Raw genomic sequence first — 16919 nt, 5'->3', positions numbered from 1 at the left:
CCCAGGAAAAGCAACTAAATGACGTGGAAATAGGTGACCTTCCAGAAAAAGAATTCAGAATAATGATAGTGAAGATGATCCAAGACCTCGGAAAAAGAATGGAGGCAAACATCGAGAAGATGCAAGAAATGTTTAACAAAGACCTTGAAGAATTAAACTACAAACAAACAGAGCTGAACAATACAATCACTGAAATGAAAACTACACTAGAAGGAATCAATAGCAGAATAACTGAGGCAGAGGAACGGATAAGTGACCTGGAAGACAGAATGGTGGAATTCACTGCTGCAGAACAGAATAAAGAAAGAAGAATGAAAAGAAATATAGACAGCATAAGAGACCTCTGGGACAACATTAAACACAACCGTATTCGCGTTATAGGGGTCCCAGAAAGAGAAGAGAGAAAGAACCCGAGAAAATATGTGAAGAGATTATAGTCGAAAACTTCCCTAACATGAGAAAGGAAATAGCCACCCAAGTCCAGGAAGCACAGAGAGTCCCATACAGGATAAAACGAAGGAGAAACACACCGAGACACATAGTAATCAAATTGGCAAAAATTAAAGACAAAGAAAAATTATTGAAAGCAGCAAGGGAAAAACGACAGATAATGTACAAGGCAACTCCCATAAGGTTAACAGCTGATTTCTCAGCAGAAACTTTACAAGCCAGAAGGGAGTGGCATGACATATTTAAAGTGATGCCAGGGGAAAATCTACAGCCAAGATCTACCTGGCAAGGATCTCATTCAGATTTGATGGAGAAATCAAAACCTTTACAGACAAGCAAAAGCTAAGAGAATTCAGCACCACCAAACCGGCTCTACAACAAATGTTAAAGGAACTTCTCTAACTGGGAAACATAAGAGAAGAAAAGGACCTACAAAAACAAACCCAAAACAATTAAGAAAATGATAATAGGAACATACATATAGATGATTACCTTAAACATAAATGGATTAAATGCTCCAACCAAAAGACACAGACTCACTGAATGGATACAAAAACAAGACCCATATATATGCTGTCTACAAGAGACCCACTTCAGACCTAGGGACACATACAAACTGAAAGTGAGGGGATGGAAAAAGATATTCCATGCAAATGGAAATCAAAAGAAAGCTGGAGTAGCAATACTCATATCAGATAAAATAGACTTTAAAATAAAGAATGCTACAAGAGACAAGGAAAGACACTACATAATGATCAAGGGATCAATCCAAGAAGAAGATATAACAATTATAAATATATATGCACCCAACATAGGAGCACCTCAATACATAAGGCAACTGCTAACAGCTATAAAAGATGAAATCCACAGTAACACAATAATAGTTGGGGGACTTTAACACCTCACTTACACCAATGGACAGATCATCCAAACAGAAAATTAAGAAAGACAAGCTTTAAATGACACAATAGACCAAGTAGATTCAATTGATATTTATAGGACATTCCATTCAAAACCAGCAGATTACACTTTCTGCTCAAGTGCACACAGGATAGATCACATCTTGGGTCACAAATCAAGCCTCAGTAAACTTAAGAAAACTGAAATCATATCAAGGATCTTTTCTGACCACAACACTATGAGATTAGAAATCTATTACAGGGAAAAAAACGTAAAAAACAAACACATGGAGGCTAAACAATACTAAATTACTAAATAACCAAGAGATCGCTAAGGAAATCAAAAAATACCTAGAGACAAATGACAATGAAAACACAACAATCCAAAACCTATGGGATGCAGCAAAAGCAGCTCTAAGAGGGAAGTTTATAGCAATACAATCCTATCTCAAGAAACAACAAACATCTCAAATAAACAACCTAACCTTACACCTAAAGGAACTACAGAAAGAAGAACAAAACCCAAAGTTAGTAGAAGGAAAGAAATCATAAATATAAGAGCAGAAATAAATGAAATAGAAGCAAAGAAGACAATAGCAAAGATCATTAAAACTAAAAGCTGGTTCTTTGAGAAGATAAACAAAATTGATAAACCATTAGCCAGACTCATCAAGAAAAAGAGGAAGAGGACTCAAATCAATAAAATTAGAAATGAAAAAGGAGAAGTTACCACAGACATCACAGAAGTACAAAGTATCCTAAGAGATTACTACAAGCAACTCTATGCCAATAAAATGGACAACCTGGAAGAAATGGACGAACTCTTAGAAAGGCATAACCTTCCAAGACTGAACCAGGAAGAAATAGAAAATATGAACAGACCAATCACAAGTAATGAAATTGAAACTGTGATTAAAAATCTTCCAACAAACAAAAGTCCAGGACCAGATGGCTTCACGGATGAATTCTAACAAATTCTATCAAACATTTAGGGAAGAGCGAACACCCATCCTTCTCAAACTCTTCCAAAAAATTGCAGAGGAAGGAACACTCCCAAACTCATTCTATGAGGCCACCATAACCCTGATACCAAAACCAGACAAAGATACTACAAAAAAAGAAAATTACAGACCAATATCACTGATGAATATAGATGCAAAAATCCTCATCAAAATACTAGCAAACAGAATCCAACACATTGAAAGGATCATACACCATGATCAAGTGGGATTTATCCCAGGGATGCAAGGATTCTTCAATATATGCAAATCAATGTGTACACCATATTAACAAATTGAAGAAGAAAAACCATATGATCATCTCAATAAATGCAGAAAAAGCTTTTGACAAAATTCAACACCCATTTATGATAAAAACTCTCAGACAGTGGGCATAGAGGGAACCTACCTCAACATAATAAAGGCCATATATGACAAGCCCAGAGCAAACATCATTCTCAATGTTGAAAAGCTGAAAGCATTTCCTCTAAGATCAGGAACAAGACAAGGATGTCCACTCTCACCACTATTATTCAACATAGTTTTGGAAGTTGTAGCCACAGCAATCAAAGAAGAAAAAGAAATAAAAGGAATCCAAATAGGAAAAGAAGAAGTAAAACTATCACTGTTTGCAGACGACATCATACTATACATAGAGAATCCTAAAGATGCCACCAGAAAACTACTAGAGCTAATCAATGAATTTGGTAAAGTTGCAGGATACAAAATTAATGCACAGAACTCTCTTGAATTCCTATACCCTAATGATGAAAAATCTGGAAGAGAAATTAAGGAAACACTCTCATTTACCATTGCAACAAAAAGAATAAAATACCTAGGAATAAATCTACCTAGGGAGACAAAAGACCTGTATACAGAAAACTATAAGACACTGCTGAAAGAAATTAAAGATGATATAAACAGATGGAGAGATATAGCATGTTTTTGGATTGGAAGAATCAATATTGTGAAAATGACTATAGTATCCAAAGCAATCTATTCAGTGCAATACTTACCAATGGCATTTTTTACAGAACTAGAACAAAAAATCTTAAGATTTGTATGGAGACACAAAAGATCCCGTATAGCCAAAGCGGTCTTGAGGGAAAAAAACGGAGCTGGAGGAATCAGGCTCCCAGACTTCAGACTATACTACAAAGCTACAGTAATCAGGACAATATGGTACTTGCATAAAAAGAGAAATATAGATCAACAGAACAGGACAGAAAGCTCAGAGGTAAACCCACACACCTATGGTCAACTAATCTATGACAAAGGAGGCAAGGATATACAATGGAGAAAAGACAGTCTCTTCAATAAGTGGTGCTGGGAAAACTGGACAGCTACATGTAAAAGAATGAAAGGAGAACATTCCCTAACACCATACACAAAAATAACCTCAAAATGGATTAGAGACCTAAATCTAAGACCAGACACTATAAAACTCTTAGAGGAAAACACAGGCAGAACACTCTATGACATAAATCACAGCCAGATCGTTTTTGACCCACCTCCTAGAGAAATGGAAATAAAAACAAAAATGAACAAATGGGACCTAATGAAACTTAAAAGCTTTTGCAAAGCAAAGTAAACTACAAACAAGATGAAAAGACTACCCTCAGAATGGGAGAAAATATTTGCAAATGAATCAACGGACAAGGGATTAATCTTCAAAATATATAAACAGCTCATGCAGCTCAATATTAAAAAAAAGAAAAACCCAATCCAAAAATGGGCAGAAGACCTAAATAGACATTTCTCCAAAGAGAACATACAGATGGCCAAGCAGCACATGAAAAGCTGGTCAACATCACTAACTATTAGAGAAATGCAAATCAAAACTACAATGAGGTATCACCTCACACCAGTTAGAATGGCCATCATCAGAAAATCTACAAACAACAAATGCTGGAGAGGGTGTTGAGAAAAGCGAACCCTCCTACACTGTTGGTGGGAATGTAAATTGATACAGCCACTATGGAGAACAGTATGGAGGTTCTTTAAAGAACTAAAAATAGAATTACCGTATGACCCAGCAATCCCATTACAGGGCATATACCCTGAGAAAACCATAATTCAAAAAGAGACATGCACCCCAATGTTAACTGCAGCACTATTTACAATAGCCAGGAAATGGAAGCAACCTAAATGCCCATAGACAGATGAATGGATAAAGAAGATATGGTACATATATACAATGGAATGTTACTCAGCCATAAAAAGGAATGAAATTGGGTAATTTGTAGAGATGTGGATGGATCTAGAGACTGTCATACAGAGTGAAGTCAGTCAGAAAGAGAAAAATAAATATCGTATATTAACGCATATATGTGGAACCTAGAAAAATGGTAGAGATGAACCGGTCTGCAGGGCAGAAATTGAGACACAGATGTAGAGAACAAACGTATGGACACCAAGGGGGGAAAGTGGCGGGGGGGTAGTGGTGTGATGAATTGGGAGATTGGGATTGACATGTATACACTAATATGTATAAAATGGATAACTATAAAAACCTGCTGTATAAAAAAAAACCCATAATGAGATATGATCTCATCCCTGAGATATGATCTCAGAATAGCTATTATCAAAAAGACAACAAATAAAAAGTGTTGGGGAGAATGTAGAGGAAAGGGAACCCTTGTACATTGTTGGTGGGAATGTACATTAGGGTAACCACTATGGAAAAGAATATGGAGATTCCTCAAAAAATTAAAAATACAACTACCATATAATGCAACAATTCCACTCCTGGGTATTTATCTGAAGAAAATGAAAACACTAATTAGAAGCCATATATGCACCCCTATGTTCACTGCAGCATTATTTATAATAGCTAAGATATGGAAGCAACCTAAGTGCCCATCAATAGATGAATGGATAAAGAAGATGTGGTATGTACACACATATACCCAAAAACACACAATGGAATATTACTCAGCCATAAAAAAAGAATGAAATTTTGCCATATGTGACAACATGGATGGACCTAGAGGACATTATGCTAAGTGAAAAAAGTCAGACAGAGAAAGACAAATATTGTATGATTTCACTTATACAGTATGGAATCTAAAAATCAAAACAACATAATAAAACAGTTATAGATACAGAAAAAAAAAACAGGTGGTCGCTAGAGGAGAGGCAGGTGGGAATGTAAGAAATAGGTGAGGGAGATTAAGAGGTACAAACTTCAGTTGTAAAATAAATGAGTCACAAGTATGAAATGTAACATGGGGAATACAGTTCATAACTATGTAATATCTTCGTATGTTGACAGATCATAACTAAACTTATAGTGGTGATCATTTTGAAATGTACAGAAATATTGAATCACTATGTCATATAACAGGAACTAACATAGTGTTGTAGATCAATTATACTTCCAAAACAAACAAACTCAAAAAAAGAGATCAGATTTGTGGTTACCAGAGGTGGTGGGGGAAGGGGGAATTGGATGAAGGTAGTCAAAAGATACAGACTTCCAGTTATAAGATAAATAAGTGCTAGGGATGTAACATACAACACAATAAATATAATTAACACTGCTGTATGTTATATATGAAAACTGTTAAGAGTAAATCCTAAGAGTTCTCACCACAAGAAAAAAAAAATTTCATTCTATGTCTTTGATTTTGTATCTATATGAGATGATGAATGTCCAGTAAACTCATTGTGGTAATCATTTCATGACATATGTAAGTCAAATCATTATGCTGTACACCTTCAATTTATACAGTGCTGTATGTCAGTTATATCTCAATAAAACTGAAAGAAAACAAAAAGACATGGGCATGTGAAACCCAGCTCACAACTAGTCTAGAAGATGTCAGCAGTACTACAATGGCTGGTAACAGCTGACAGAGATTAATGCACCTTGAAGCCTCCAAGTGCTACTTCTCATGACAGTTAAAGAATAAAAAGGGCTTCCCTGGTGGCTCAGTGGTTGAGAGTCCGCCTGCCGATGCAGGGGACACGGGTTCGTGCCCCGGTCCGGGAAGATCCCACATGCCGCGGAGCGGCTGGGCCCGTGAGCCATGGCCGCTGAGCCTGCGCGTCTGGAGCCTGTGCTCTGCACTGGGAAAGGCCACAACAGTGAGAGGCCCGCACACCGCAAAAAAAAAAAAAAAAAAAAAAAAAAGAATAAAAAGAGGAGTTGGTTTTTAACATCAGAATATGATAAAACCTCTTTTGGACCAAGAGCATTGTGCTAGGAAAGTGCAACGGTTCAGTCCTGCCTGCTCAAAACAGGATGACTCTTGCTGAAAGTTTTCTGCTTTGCTTTTTATACCTGATCAGGGCCGGTGAGACAGTGGCAACCATTTCTTGAAGGATCTTTCTGGCTTTCTTTTTCACTTTATTGACAGCTTTTGATTGCTGCTGAGCAGAACCATCAGGGTTTAATTCAGCAGCCACTTCGGCAATTGCCTCTTGTACTCTGATTTCAAAGTGGAAAGACAGACAATGTAACTGGCTCTATGCTACATTCTGTATTATTTTCTAAACTACAGATAACAAATGACAAAACAAAATATACTTTCTCTTTTATGTGATAACACAAGAGAATAAGCTCAAGTTAGAAGTGCTTTCCTTGACTGTCTATTAAATATTAAGGATATTATATTCTTAAATCAATGAATTCCTGAGGAAGCTGGAAGGCAGATTTGAAAATTTAATTCAAATTCACTGGGTAGCAACTATGTGAATTTGAATGTTCCAGTTATGCTGTGAGGGACACAAAGTTACACTGTGGCAGAAAGGAAGAAAAGGAAGATTATCCCTTTAGGCATATAATTCAGAGGTATCCCAAGCCCACTTGCCCAAGTAATGTGTGATTTTTCTTTTGAATACCAAACTTATTATTCATTTACATTGTGGCTTATTAGTGGAACTATTTGTAAAACTCTCTAGGAGGGATCAAAGGTGGACATAAATATTTACAAGTATTTTCCAAATCAAACCAGTAATTTTAAAAAGGCACAGCTCTAGATTTAAATAGCACAGACCAGTAAGCAGTAAGGTAAAAGGGAAGATTTAACCCAGTCTTGTAAATCTTCCACATGACTTAGGGAAGAACGAATGAGGTTTAAACCTCCTTAAATCACTTCTAAAATCCTAGTTATTACTCAAAATATTTGGATGGAATGAAACATACTTGAGGGGTTTTACCTAGAAAACAGAATATATAATAATCCAAGGGAGTTTCAAATAATTGTTTTTTTCTCCCAGTGTTGCTGATTTTAGGCTAGTGTTCAGCAAAACTCCACAGAGCCCCATCATTCGTTACTACAGAAAGATCAATTCCACATGACACTTATGCACCATCCCTAATTCTGTTCCATGAATAGCATTTATTTCAATACAGCCAGGAATGTTTTCGCAAGTAATTCATGTAATTATTATATCTCCATTATCAACTATTCACTCATTTATCCAATAAATATAAAAGTACCTACTACGTGCCACTACTGTTCAGCCCTGAACAACCATACCACTGGGCTTGCATTTCTAAGCATCTTTCCATCCACTCTGGTCTCCAGCTTCCCAAATCCAGGTAGGTGTCTAACACAGGCCACAACAATGAGGTGGAATAGAAACCAACCTTCACCCAAACTCCCATAGTCTAATGGCTGAGCTTCATAACGATTTCCCCAATCCTTCTGAGTTCAAGTCAGTCTCTTCCATTTTTAAGCAAGATCCTCTGAGGGCAAAGACACTTATCTCATTCTCTTAAAATTTCTAATAATGACTTTCTAATACAAGAATTTGTGCCCAGGTACTTAACAATTATTTGACAGAAATATCAAACTCGCTTCTCTTCTGGCTATAAAATAGGAAATGCATCGTCCCAAACATTCATATTACAGAACACTTAACAGAGAACTCTGGAAATATGTGCATATCTGAACTCCAACTCGCCTTTCATTTATTAGAAGCCCATTCAATTATTAATGCATGAAACAAGACTGCTATTCCCACATGGCACCAAAACCATCTGTTCTCTTGCCTTTCCTTGCTTTCTTCTGGAGCTTGAACATCGAACGTTTGGAAACACAAACACCTCTTGAGACAAGAGTCCCAGAGAAACTAAAGGTTGATAAAGGAAATTACTTCCCCACACCCACCGCCCATCCCTACATTTCCCCTTTACAGCAGCGTCCCACCCTTACCTACTGCTGTTCAGTACGTTTTCAGTCACGTTGGTGGCAAACATGCCTTTATGGACATCTCGCTCTTGAACGAAAAGCACGTAAGAAAGACGTCTTGCAAGCCATCCTCGATGCCTGCAACGTGAAAATGATTTAGCAGAGAAGTACTCTAGGAATACCTAAAACAAGTTGCTTAAACTACACAGGTTCCCCTCCTGTAAAAACAAATCCTCATTTCATCTATTCCTGTAGCAAATTCTCCTTAGTAAGTAGTTCAGGATGCTATGCAGACAGTTTTATTTCTAGTTTCCTTCATGTACTCTCAGCTAAAACTTAAACTTGGAATTTATGTATTAATGCTTGAATAGTGTTACTCCGCAAACTAATAATCCAAATATAAAAACAAAAGAAATAAAAGCATCTTACTTTAATACCATTTGAAAAACCAAATATGTTGAATGCTTTATATATAAGCTATATAGCTTATATCTATAGCTATGGGCCATAAAAAATAACTTGGGAGTCTTTTCCTACGATGAAGGGCTACTTTTTTTGTTGTTATTACAGTAATTCTTCTAAGGTGATCACTGACTGTCAAATTGAATTGACAAAGTTGATCAGTTGAGAGAAGTCAAGGAAACTAGAAGTCAAGGAAACTAGAAGTCAAGGAAACTAGACAGTTGAGAGAAGTCAAGGAAACTAGTCTGAATATTTGTGCTCTGCGCTTATGAAGCCAGAAGTTCTTACTGTTTGGGCAGCTTTTTTGAAAGCACATTCAGCATACCTAGGGAATAGGACATACTCCCATCAGGGACAGTGACTACGTGTTATCTGGATGGGGGTTAAGGACAGGGATCTAGAATAAGAATGCTACAAACTTCCATTATGTGGTGATTTGAAACCATTTGTAATGATTATATAATGCCTCATTATCATGTCCTCCATAATGATAAGCATATAAACAGTAGAAGATTTCAATTATAAAGTAATTCTGGAAAGATCCAAAAAGCCTTCAATTGAGGAAAAGTAATTTGAGGGGGCTTCCCTTGTGGCGCAGTGGTTGAGAGTCCGCCTGCTGATGCAGGGGACACGGGTTTGTGCCCTGGTCCCGGAAGATCCCACATGCCACGGAGCGGCTGGACCCATGAGCCATGGCCGCTGAGCCTGCGTGTCCGGAGCCTGTGCTCCGCAACGGCAGAGGCCACGGTGGTGAGAGGCCCGTGTACCACCAAAAAAAAAAGTTCCTTCATCTCTCCTTCCTGACATTCTTTTTCTTCCTCCTTTCCTGTGTCTCATTTCTCTGAAAACTTAGCCCAATATGTTAAGTGTTTAATTCTAAACTCTTCTATCAGTGAATATTTTCAAAACTATTACTGGAATGTACAAAGTCCAAACTCTTGATGAAATCCCTTGACAATGGACTGAAAGCAGTGTGTGTGTGTGTGTGTGTGTGTGTGTGTGTGTGTGTGTGTGTGTGTGTGTGTGTGTGTAAAAATGTTTAGGCTATGCTTCATGCAACACACAGAAGAGCTAAATAGCCAACTCACTTGCACAGGTAGCTTATTACACTGAATAGTTCCACACTGCCTGGTCAATACAACATACGCTAAAAAGTGTGTGTGTGTGTGTATGTGTATCTCATATGCTTTTTTTTCTTAACTGCCTCCAACTGAGGACCACAAATGAACTCCTCGGTTTTGTATGTAAAATATCTACTTACATAAAGAAAAGACTCAATGGGATTCTTTTGCTTAGGATCTTAATCATGTCAACCAAAGGAAAAAAAAAATTTCTCCTCTTTCCTTTAAACTTGAGAGCAAGAGAGAGAGAGAAGAAAGGGTAGCATGGAAATTAGAAAAAACACATCCCTTGACTTTAGTTCTATTTAAAAAAAAACTTTATACCCAAATATTATCATGCTCACTTATAATATCATCATCAAAATATGAGTAGTAAAATCAGAAAGACTTAAAATTTAAGTATTTGACTTCTTGGATCAGTTTTTTAATGGAATTTTGTGTATTTCTCATCACCTGAGCCTACTACTGACCTACTCCAGGCATTTAATCTTAGAATTATAAGGACTGGTAGCATTTTTGGCTGCCGTTTCTCTCTTGTCTCGCAGACATTCCCCCTCTTTCCTCATCCCCTAGACTAAATTCACTTAGAACAAAGCCTCTTTTCTCCCACTCTGATGCCTAACAGCCTATCCCCATATGCCTGGAATTTGGAAGTAAGAATTCTAAGAAAAGTCTTAAGCTAATAATAAATCAAAGAACATCTGTTCAATAGAGAAAAATATCTTCCAAATCTCTGTAGATAGGTAGATTTCAAAAAGTTACACTTTCTTTGAGGTATAAAATAATAATAGATCATAAGACATTCAAACCTACACCTCTCCTCACACATATCTCTGTCACATTTTGGCACATTTCAGCTGCAGCATCAATATCTGAATAAGGTAAAGAAAGCCAGAAGTGATATATACATGCTCATGAAAATATTATATAATTACAGCAGGAAATAGCAATAGGTCTTCTCAGGTTCCAATTTTTAGATAAAGCCTTTTGTGTCAGAAGTTAGTATCTTATTAACTCTAAAAAAAATAAATAAAGAGATTCATCTTAAAGTGTGTTAACTGGTTATTATGGAATTTTTCTCTTGACATGCATTAGAAGTATAAGAAATGTCTTTTTACCTTGTGTGAGTTTCATTGATATAAATAACATTCCGCAAACCCAAAGATGGGATACTGGGGTTGAAAAATTTATCCTACATAAAACAAAATAAAATTAGACATAAATATATGACTGGATTGCTGGTGAAGGACTCACATTATTAGTTCTTGAGGACTTTTATAATTCAAGCATAAAGTAAGGCATTGCTTCAAAAATCTGAGATGAAGAAAAATGGTGTTTTATTGAAAACTACTTTTTAGCCTTCTATGAAGGTCACAAACTCAAAACTAATCATCAGCAGCTTTCAAAGGAACTACTGTCTCTCACTCTCCTGCCCTACTCCCCACCCCCAACCAAAAAGAGTTAAAGCCAGAGACAGCTTAAGTCATTGACAGGAAAACTGGAGATTTCAGTGTTTTCAAAATACAAAAACACTATGCTAAGTATCATGTAGTTATTGTGAGATTACTAAATCTCCCAATAATCCTGACACATAAGAATTATTATCCCCATTTTATAGATAGGAAAACTGAGGCTTGCAGAAGTTTAGGATTCAATCCCAGATCTTGCTTCAAAGAATGTGGTCTTTCTATTCCCCTAAAATGACTGTCTACTTAATGAGAAAACATATGGCTAAAGGTCACCCTCTTTACAGGTAATCTTGAAAGATAATCCAGAAATAGCTCTGCTAAAAAGAGAAAGGCCATAACTTTAACAATGGGGGCAAAAAGGTAAACTTTCCACAAATAAATGCTGAGAAAGCACAATGTACCCTCAATAAAAGATGTCAAAATACTTAAGTGATACCTCCTTAGAGAAAAGGAAAATAGGATTTCATAGAAAGGGTAGCAAATGTCAAAAAATTACTACAAAAATACTGTCAAACAAAAATTATTTTAGAAAAACATGCCATGGAAGAATATAAGATCAAGTTTAGCTCTATCAGGTACTATACGTAGGCAAAAATCAATTATCTGTTATACTACTCACCTATCCCCACCCCAGACCATCACCACCACCAAATAATTTCTTACACTCTCTTCTGACTGAAGAACACATTAGAGTTAAGGTATTGTTTTGATCTTTTAAGCATTCAAAATTAGAATTAGATGAGATGCCAGATCTAAAAAGAAAGGCCACATGATCTATTTAAATCTTTATTTCTACTGGCCTATTAATCTGAACTGGCCTTACTCCTAGACTAGAAAATGTCCATGATCCTTCACTTCCACCATAATCTTGCAACAAGGCACTTGTGATTTAAAAGGAACAATATTTCTATCAAGATATTCTTGAGCGGACCTGAATATTTAACATAAACTGCTTGGGTATCACACAAATCTCTCTCAGATTAGTAAATTCCTTATACAAGACTTTCTGCCAAGCCAAACCTGAGTGGAGAATTCTCACAGCGCTGTTAGCTGTTCACACAGGTTATAAGCAACTTCTATAAATTGCAGGGTTAATAAATGGCACTTACATGTCCTGGTAACTGGCCCATCCCAGAGAGAGCTTACCATCAGTTATACGTTTTAAAAGGTAAGTCTACTGCCTTAGAACACAGCCACATTAGAGTCTACATTCCTGTGCTAACTCATCCCTCTGGCAAAATGCCCTCAGAAGCATACTTCTCATCCAATCGACTCTTCCCAAACACTACACTCTAATGTGGAAGATTTTGTATGGCTTGTTTTTTCCATCAAATACGAACAACAAGCGCATGCACACTCCTTCCTAAATCTTCATCATAACATTCTAGTAACCATCCTTCCCTATCACAGAGTCAACCGAAACCCCTCACTCCCTCCACCGCAGGAACAGACACTTAGCAAAAGGGCAAAGCCACTGCTTTAATTTCTTATTCTGTCCTGCTCCACGCTCATGTGTGAGCTCTCTCTCGCGGGCGCGCGCACTCTCTCTCTCTCTCTCTCATCCATCTTGCTAGGACTTTAACTTTCAGTGCTAAATTGCAACATCTTGAAGTTACATGAAGGTTCCCACCAACTCTTTGGAAGGGTTATCTTAAAGTAAGATCTACTCTCCCTCTAAAGTCACATTAAAATGAAAAAACAAAACAAAATATAGCCTGGCATCAACTATTAGACCAACATTCACTGAATAAATGAATGGAAAGAAAAACTGAGTCAACATCTTTACTTGGAATATTTGGTTTATAAAGATGGGCCTAAGTTCTAAAAATGCATTAAGTCCATTAAGACTACACAATAATAAAATTCACACAAAGTTGGAAACCTGTGTCACATATTTCACTCTGTTTATTAAAGGTCAACAAAGGTATTAAAGGCAGCATTCTTACCCAGCTCTGGGGAGTACAGGAATAACAACATCTTCCTACAAAGGGCCTTTTCCGGCTCATTAGGCTTTCTTTCCACTTCAAGGTTGCAGATCTGAAGACAGTCGGTCTGAAACGACACTCACCCTAATAAATATTAAGAAAAAATAGTGTGTCAGTAACAAGAAAATTATACTTGTCCACTTGATCTCTAAGCTAGTTCAGATAGAAGAGAAACTTCTGACATATTTTCTTTTTGGTGGCATGTGTTTCTCAGAGTGATTTTTCATTCAAGGTGCTCCCTCTACGACCAACACTGCGAACATAAGCAAAAATTGAGCACCTAAGAATAGCAATAGCTGGCAACACTCAAAGCAGCATTCAAAGGTTTAAAAACTAAGTTATAAAAGGTCAGATAGCCTTCTGACAGTAGCAGAAGGAATAAAGTCAGACTCCGGGAGCCCTATGCTAACAATTCACCTCACTCCCTCTTAAATCACACACTCCCACAAAAGAACGACAAAAGCCTTACCCAGAGTAAACAAGTTGTTATAATACGGTTTAAAATATTTTACTTTAAATGAAAAACAAGGTAAACTTATATAATATTCCTTTATCCTAACAAGAGAGTTTAAAGTCTGGAATTTAAATTATAGCCATACTATCCAATTAGGGTCAAACTCTGCTCTTCTGTTTTAAATAATTTTCTCTTAACTTTGAGTTCATCAGTTGCTCAAATCCCACTGATATCACATTCTCAAAAATAAACCAAAAAACCACCCAAAACTCCAACATCATTTTTTATCTAAAGCAGATAGTGCTCAGGAAACATTTAAAACATGCCATGTTATATTGACATAGGGAAAACAATACAAAAAAAAAAAAGCATGCCCTTTGGATTGAGATACATACTAAAATCTCCTATTTTCAATTTTTGAAATAAAGTTTACTTCCATTACAAAATTCACACTTGTGAAATGCAATCATGGAAAACAGATACGAAAAGAAAAAAAAATCTCTTTATAATTACACCACCCAAAACAACTAATAGGTTTTTTTTTTTTTCCTATTGCTTTTTAACATAATCACTGTACTTAAATTTCCTACTCAATTTTCTCTTCCCAATAACATAATATCATAAGAATTTTTAAATATTAGACTTCATAAACAAATCTTCTAACAGCTGGAGGTAGTTTCTGTAGCTATTAACCTCTATTTGAATTTCTGTTGCTTCCAGTGTTTCCACCTTCATACACACTGAAATGAACATCTTTAGGCTGAATGCTTTTAACCTGTATCTTAAACTTACCCATTCCTCGCTTGCATGCTTACATCGACCAATACTGTATTCAGATGAATTTGGCAAATAAACATCTATCATGCCAAGGGTCAGTGCAGATTCATCCATGTCACAAAGCGTAACTCCCAAATCATGCGCTATAAAAAAATGTATACCGTATAAGTTAATGAGGGATCCAGAGAGCAAATACTAGAACTCAAAATTCTGATTTCTATATTATTTTGCCCCATGATAGGATGTCAAATGAACTATGGAGGACTTCCCCATGTTTAGTCAATGTGTAAAAAAGGACTTTGATGTGTATATATGAATCCAGGCCATCCTGATTTTAAAAAAAAACAAAAAACAACATTCGTTATCTTTGGACTTCATGAACAAAACAGCTATGAATTCACGAGGGTCAATAACAGCTGATTTCAGGTATGTGACAAACAATTATTTCACCTGTGTGACTGAATAGTTCCTGGAAGTATGAAGATACGCATTTATTAAATTAAAGTTACATGTATGCACACAAGTACATACTTTTGAAAAATTATGTGCTGGGAATTCTTCGTCATACACACTGTGCAATGTAAAATGGGTAACGGTAATGAGAGCACCTCTCAAGTTTCCCACTTCAACTGAATTAAGCTCTGAATTTTCTGTGCTGCCTTAAATGAAATGATGTTTGCAATTTTAATACATCTACACAGCTCTAAGACAAAAGTACACTGTTCTAAAATATCTGATTTATAAGTTTTCATATCTTTTCAATAAGCCTTTTCCTACCCTAGGAAAAAATGTTCACTAACAGTGAACTGCTAAAGAAAATAGATATTAACTTAAAATATAAGAATTTTCTAACATAATTCTCAAATTATTTTAGCATTTGACTATTTCTCACCTGGCCTTAAATTAGTCCTTTAAAACCCTGAAAGGTCATGTCCAAGTTAACAGTGTTCCTTGGAGGGCAGATGCCGATTTCTTTACAATCCCCATGTGGATTTACAGTGGTAACTGTTATCCTCAGCATGACTATACACATTCTTAACAATTTTATGTGAGTAGCAATCTACCATAATAGGCGAGGGGAGGGAATAGTAAAGCAATGCACCTGGCAGGAAAGCTCTTCTGTATTATAATATAAAACTCAGCTATCAGTTTCAGGTGCAGAATGTAACTACAACCGGCAGAGCCAGCTGCTGCCTGGGAAAATGAAGACTCGTCTGGCCCCTGTGATGAGGGCAGGACGAGAGGTGGAAACAGTCTTGTGCCAATAGGAAGTCCACGCTTCACCCCTCCCTCCCCACGTTTGTCCAAGGTTGAAAAGTACACCCCCCCGTAAAAAAAAAAAGAGAATCCTGGAGGCGCCAGGCTGTGGGCTGAGGGGAGCCAACTGTGGGTTTTAAAAGCGACAGAGGCAGGAGGGCCAGCTCTGAAGCCAAACAGATCAGAGTTCGAATCCCCCCTGCTTACCATCTGTGTGACTTTGGACGAGTTGGTTAACTTCCATGCCTTGGTTTCCCCATCTGGAAAATGGGCATGATATGATAAATCTTACCTCCTGGGTTGCTGGGAGGACTGGATAATACCCCTAAGACGCCTGGCACAGTGTCTGACGCACAGTGAGTGCTCAGTTCAATCAGTGGTCATCTGTCAACGGACTGTCCCCAGCACCAGCTGCTCCCAGAGCACGCTTGCTGCCTCAACGCCAAAGCCAATGACTCCACGTGCCCTTCGGGTGCGCGGGGGACTGAGCCCACAGGGACTTCCCTCTCGCCCAGGGGAAACCTGCCGCAGCCCGGTCTCCCGGGGAGAGAAAAAGCCCGACCCCCACGCCGGCACGAGCCGGGCCCATCTCTCAGGGGGAACCCGGGAGCTCGAGGGAGAGGGCCGGGGGGAGCGGACCGCCCGGCAGCTTGCTGGAGTAGCGCCGGGCCCGGTGAGAGGGCGACCACGCACCTGTCCCGGCGCTCCCGGCGCGAGCAGCCTCCCTCAGCCCGCTCCCGCCCTGGCCGCTCGCACCCTCGGCTCCGCCGGCTTCTCCTCTGCAGCTGCCCACACTTCAAGCCTCCGCCGGCGCTGCTGCAACGTCGCGCCATGATGACGCAATCAGCGCCTGGGGTGACGAGCGCAGCCGAGGGCCAGCCACTTCCGGGAGGGCCAGGGCTGGGGC

General features: G+C 38.0%; 1 protein-coding gene across 5 annotated transcripts in view; it reads right to left on the bottom strand.

The window, feature by feature from the left end:
* Positions 1-16805, bottom strand: part of GPAM (glycerol-3-phosphate acyltransferase, mitochondrial) — a 42887-nt gene extending 26082 nt beyond the window's left edge. Inside the window, exons 1-7 of one of the 5 annotated variants that reach the window (XM_033841607.2) lie at positions 16706-16805; positions 16220-16272; positions 14771-14898; positions 13486-13608; positions 11189-11262; positions 8512-8625; positions 6633-6779 (exon numbers count right to left, since the gene is read on the bottom strand). In XM_033841607.2, coding sequence (XP_033697498.1) covers positions 6633-6779; positions 8512-8625; positions 11189-11262; positions 13486-13608; positions 14771-14898; positions 16220-16256 — 623 coding nt within the window. In that variant the 5' untranslated portion in view covers positions 16257-16272; positions 16706-16805. The other 4 variants (XM_073793973.1, XM_019939994.3, XM_019939993.3 and 1 more) reach the window with 4 other exon arrangements.
* Between the last annotated feature and the right edge of the window lie 114 nt (positions 16806-16919).

The sequence above is a fragment of the Tursiops truncatus genome, chromosome 16 (assembly GCF_011762595.2).
Source record: "Tursiops truncatus isolate mTurTru1 chromosome 16, mTurTru1.mat.Y, whole genome shotgun sequence".
Taxonomy (NCBI): Eukaryota; Metazoa; Chordata; class Mammalia; order Artiodactyla; family Delphinidae; genus Tursiops; species Tursiops truncatus.
The sequence above is the reverse complement of the archived record's forward strand: the minus strand, read 5'-3'. Positions and strand labels throughout refer to the sequence as shown.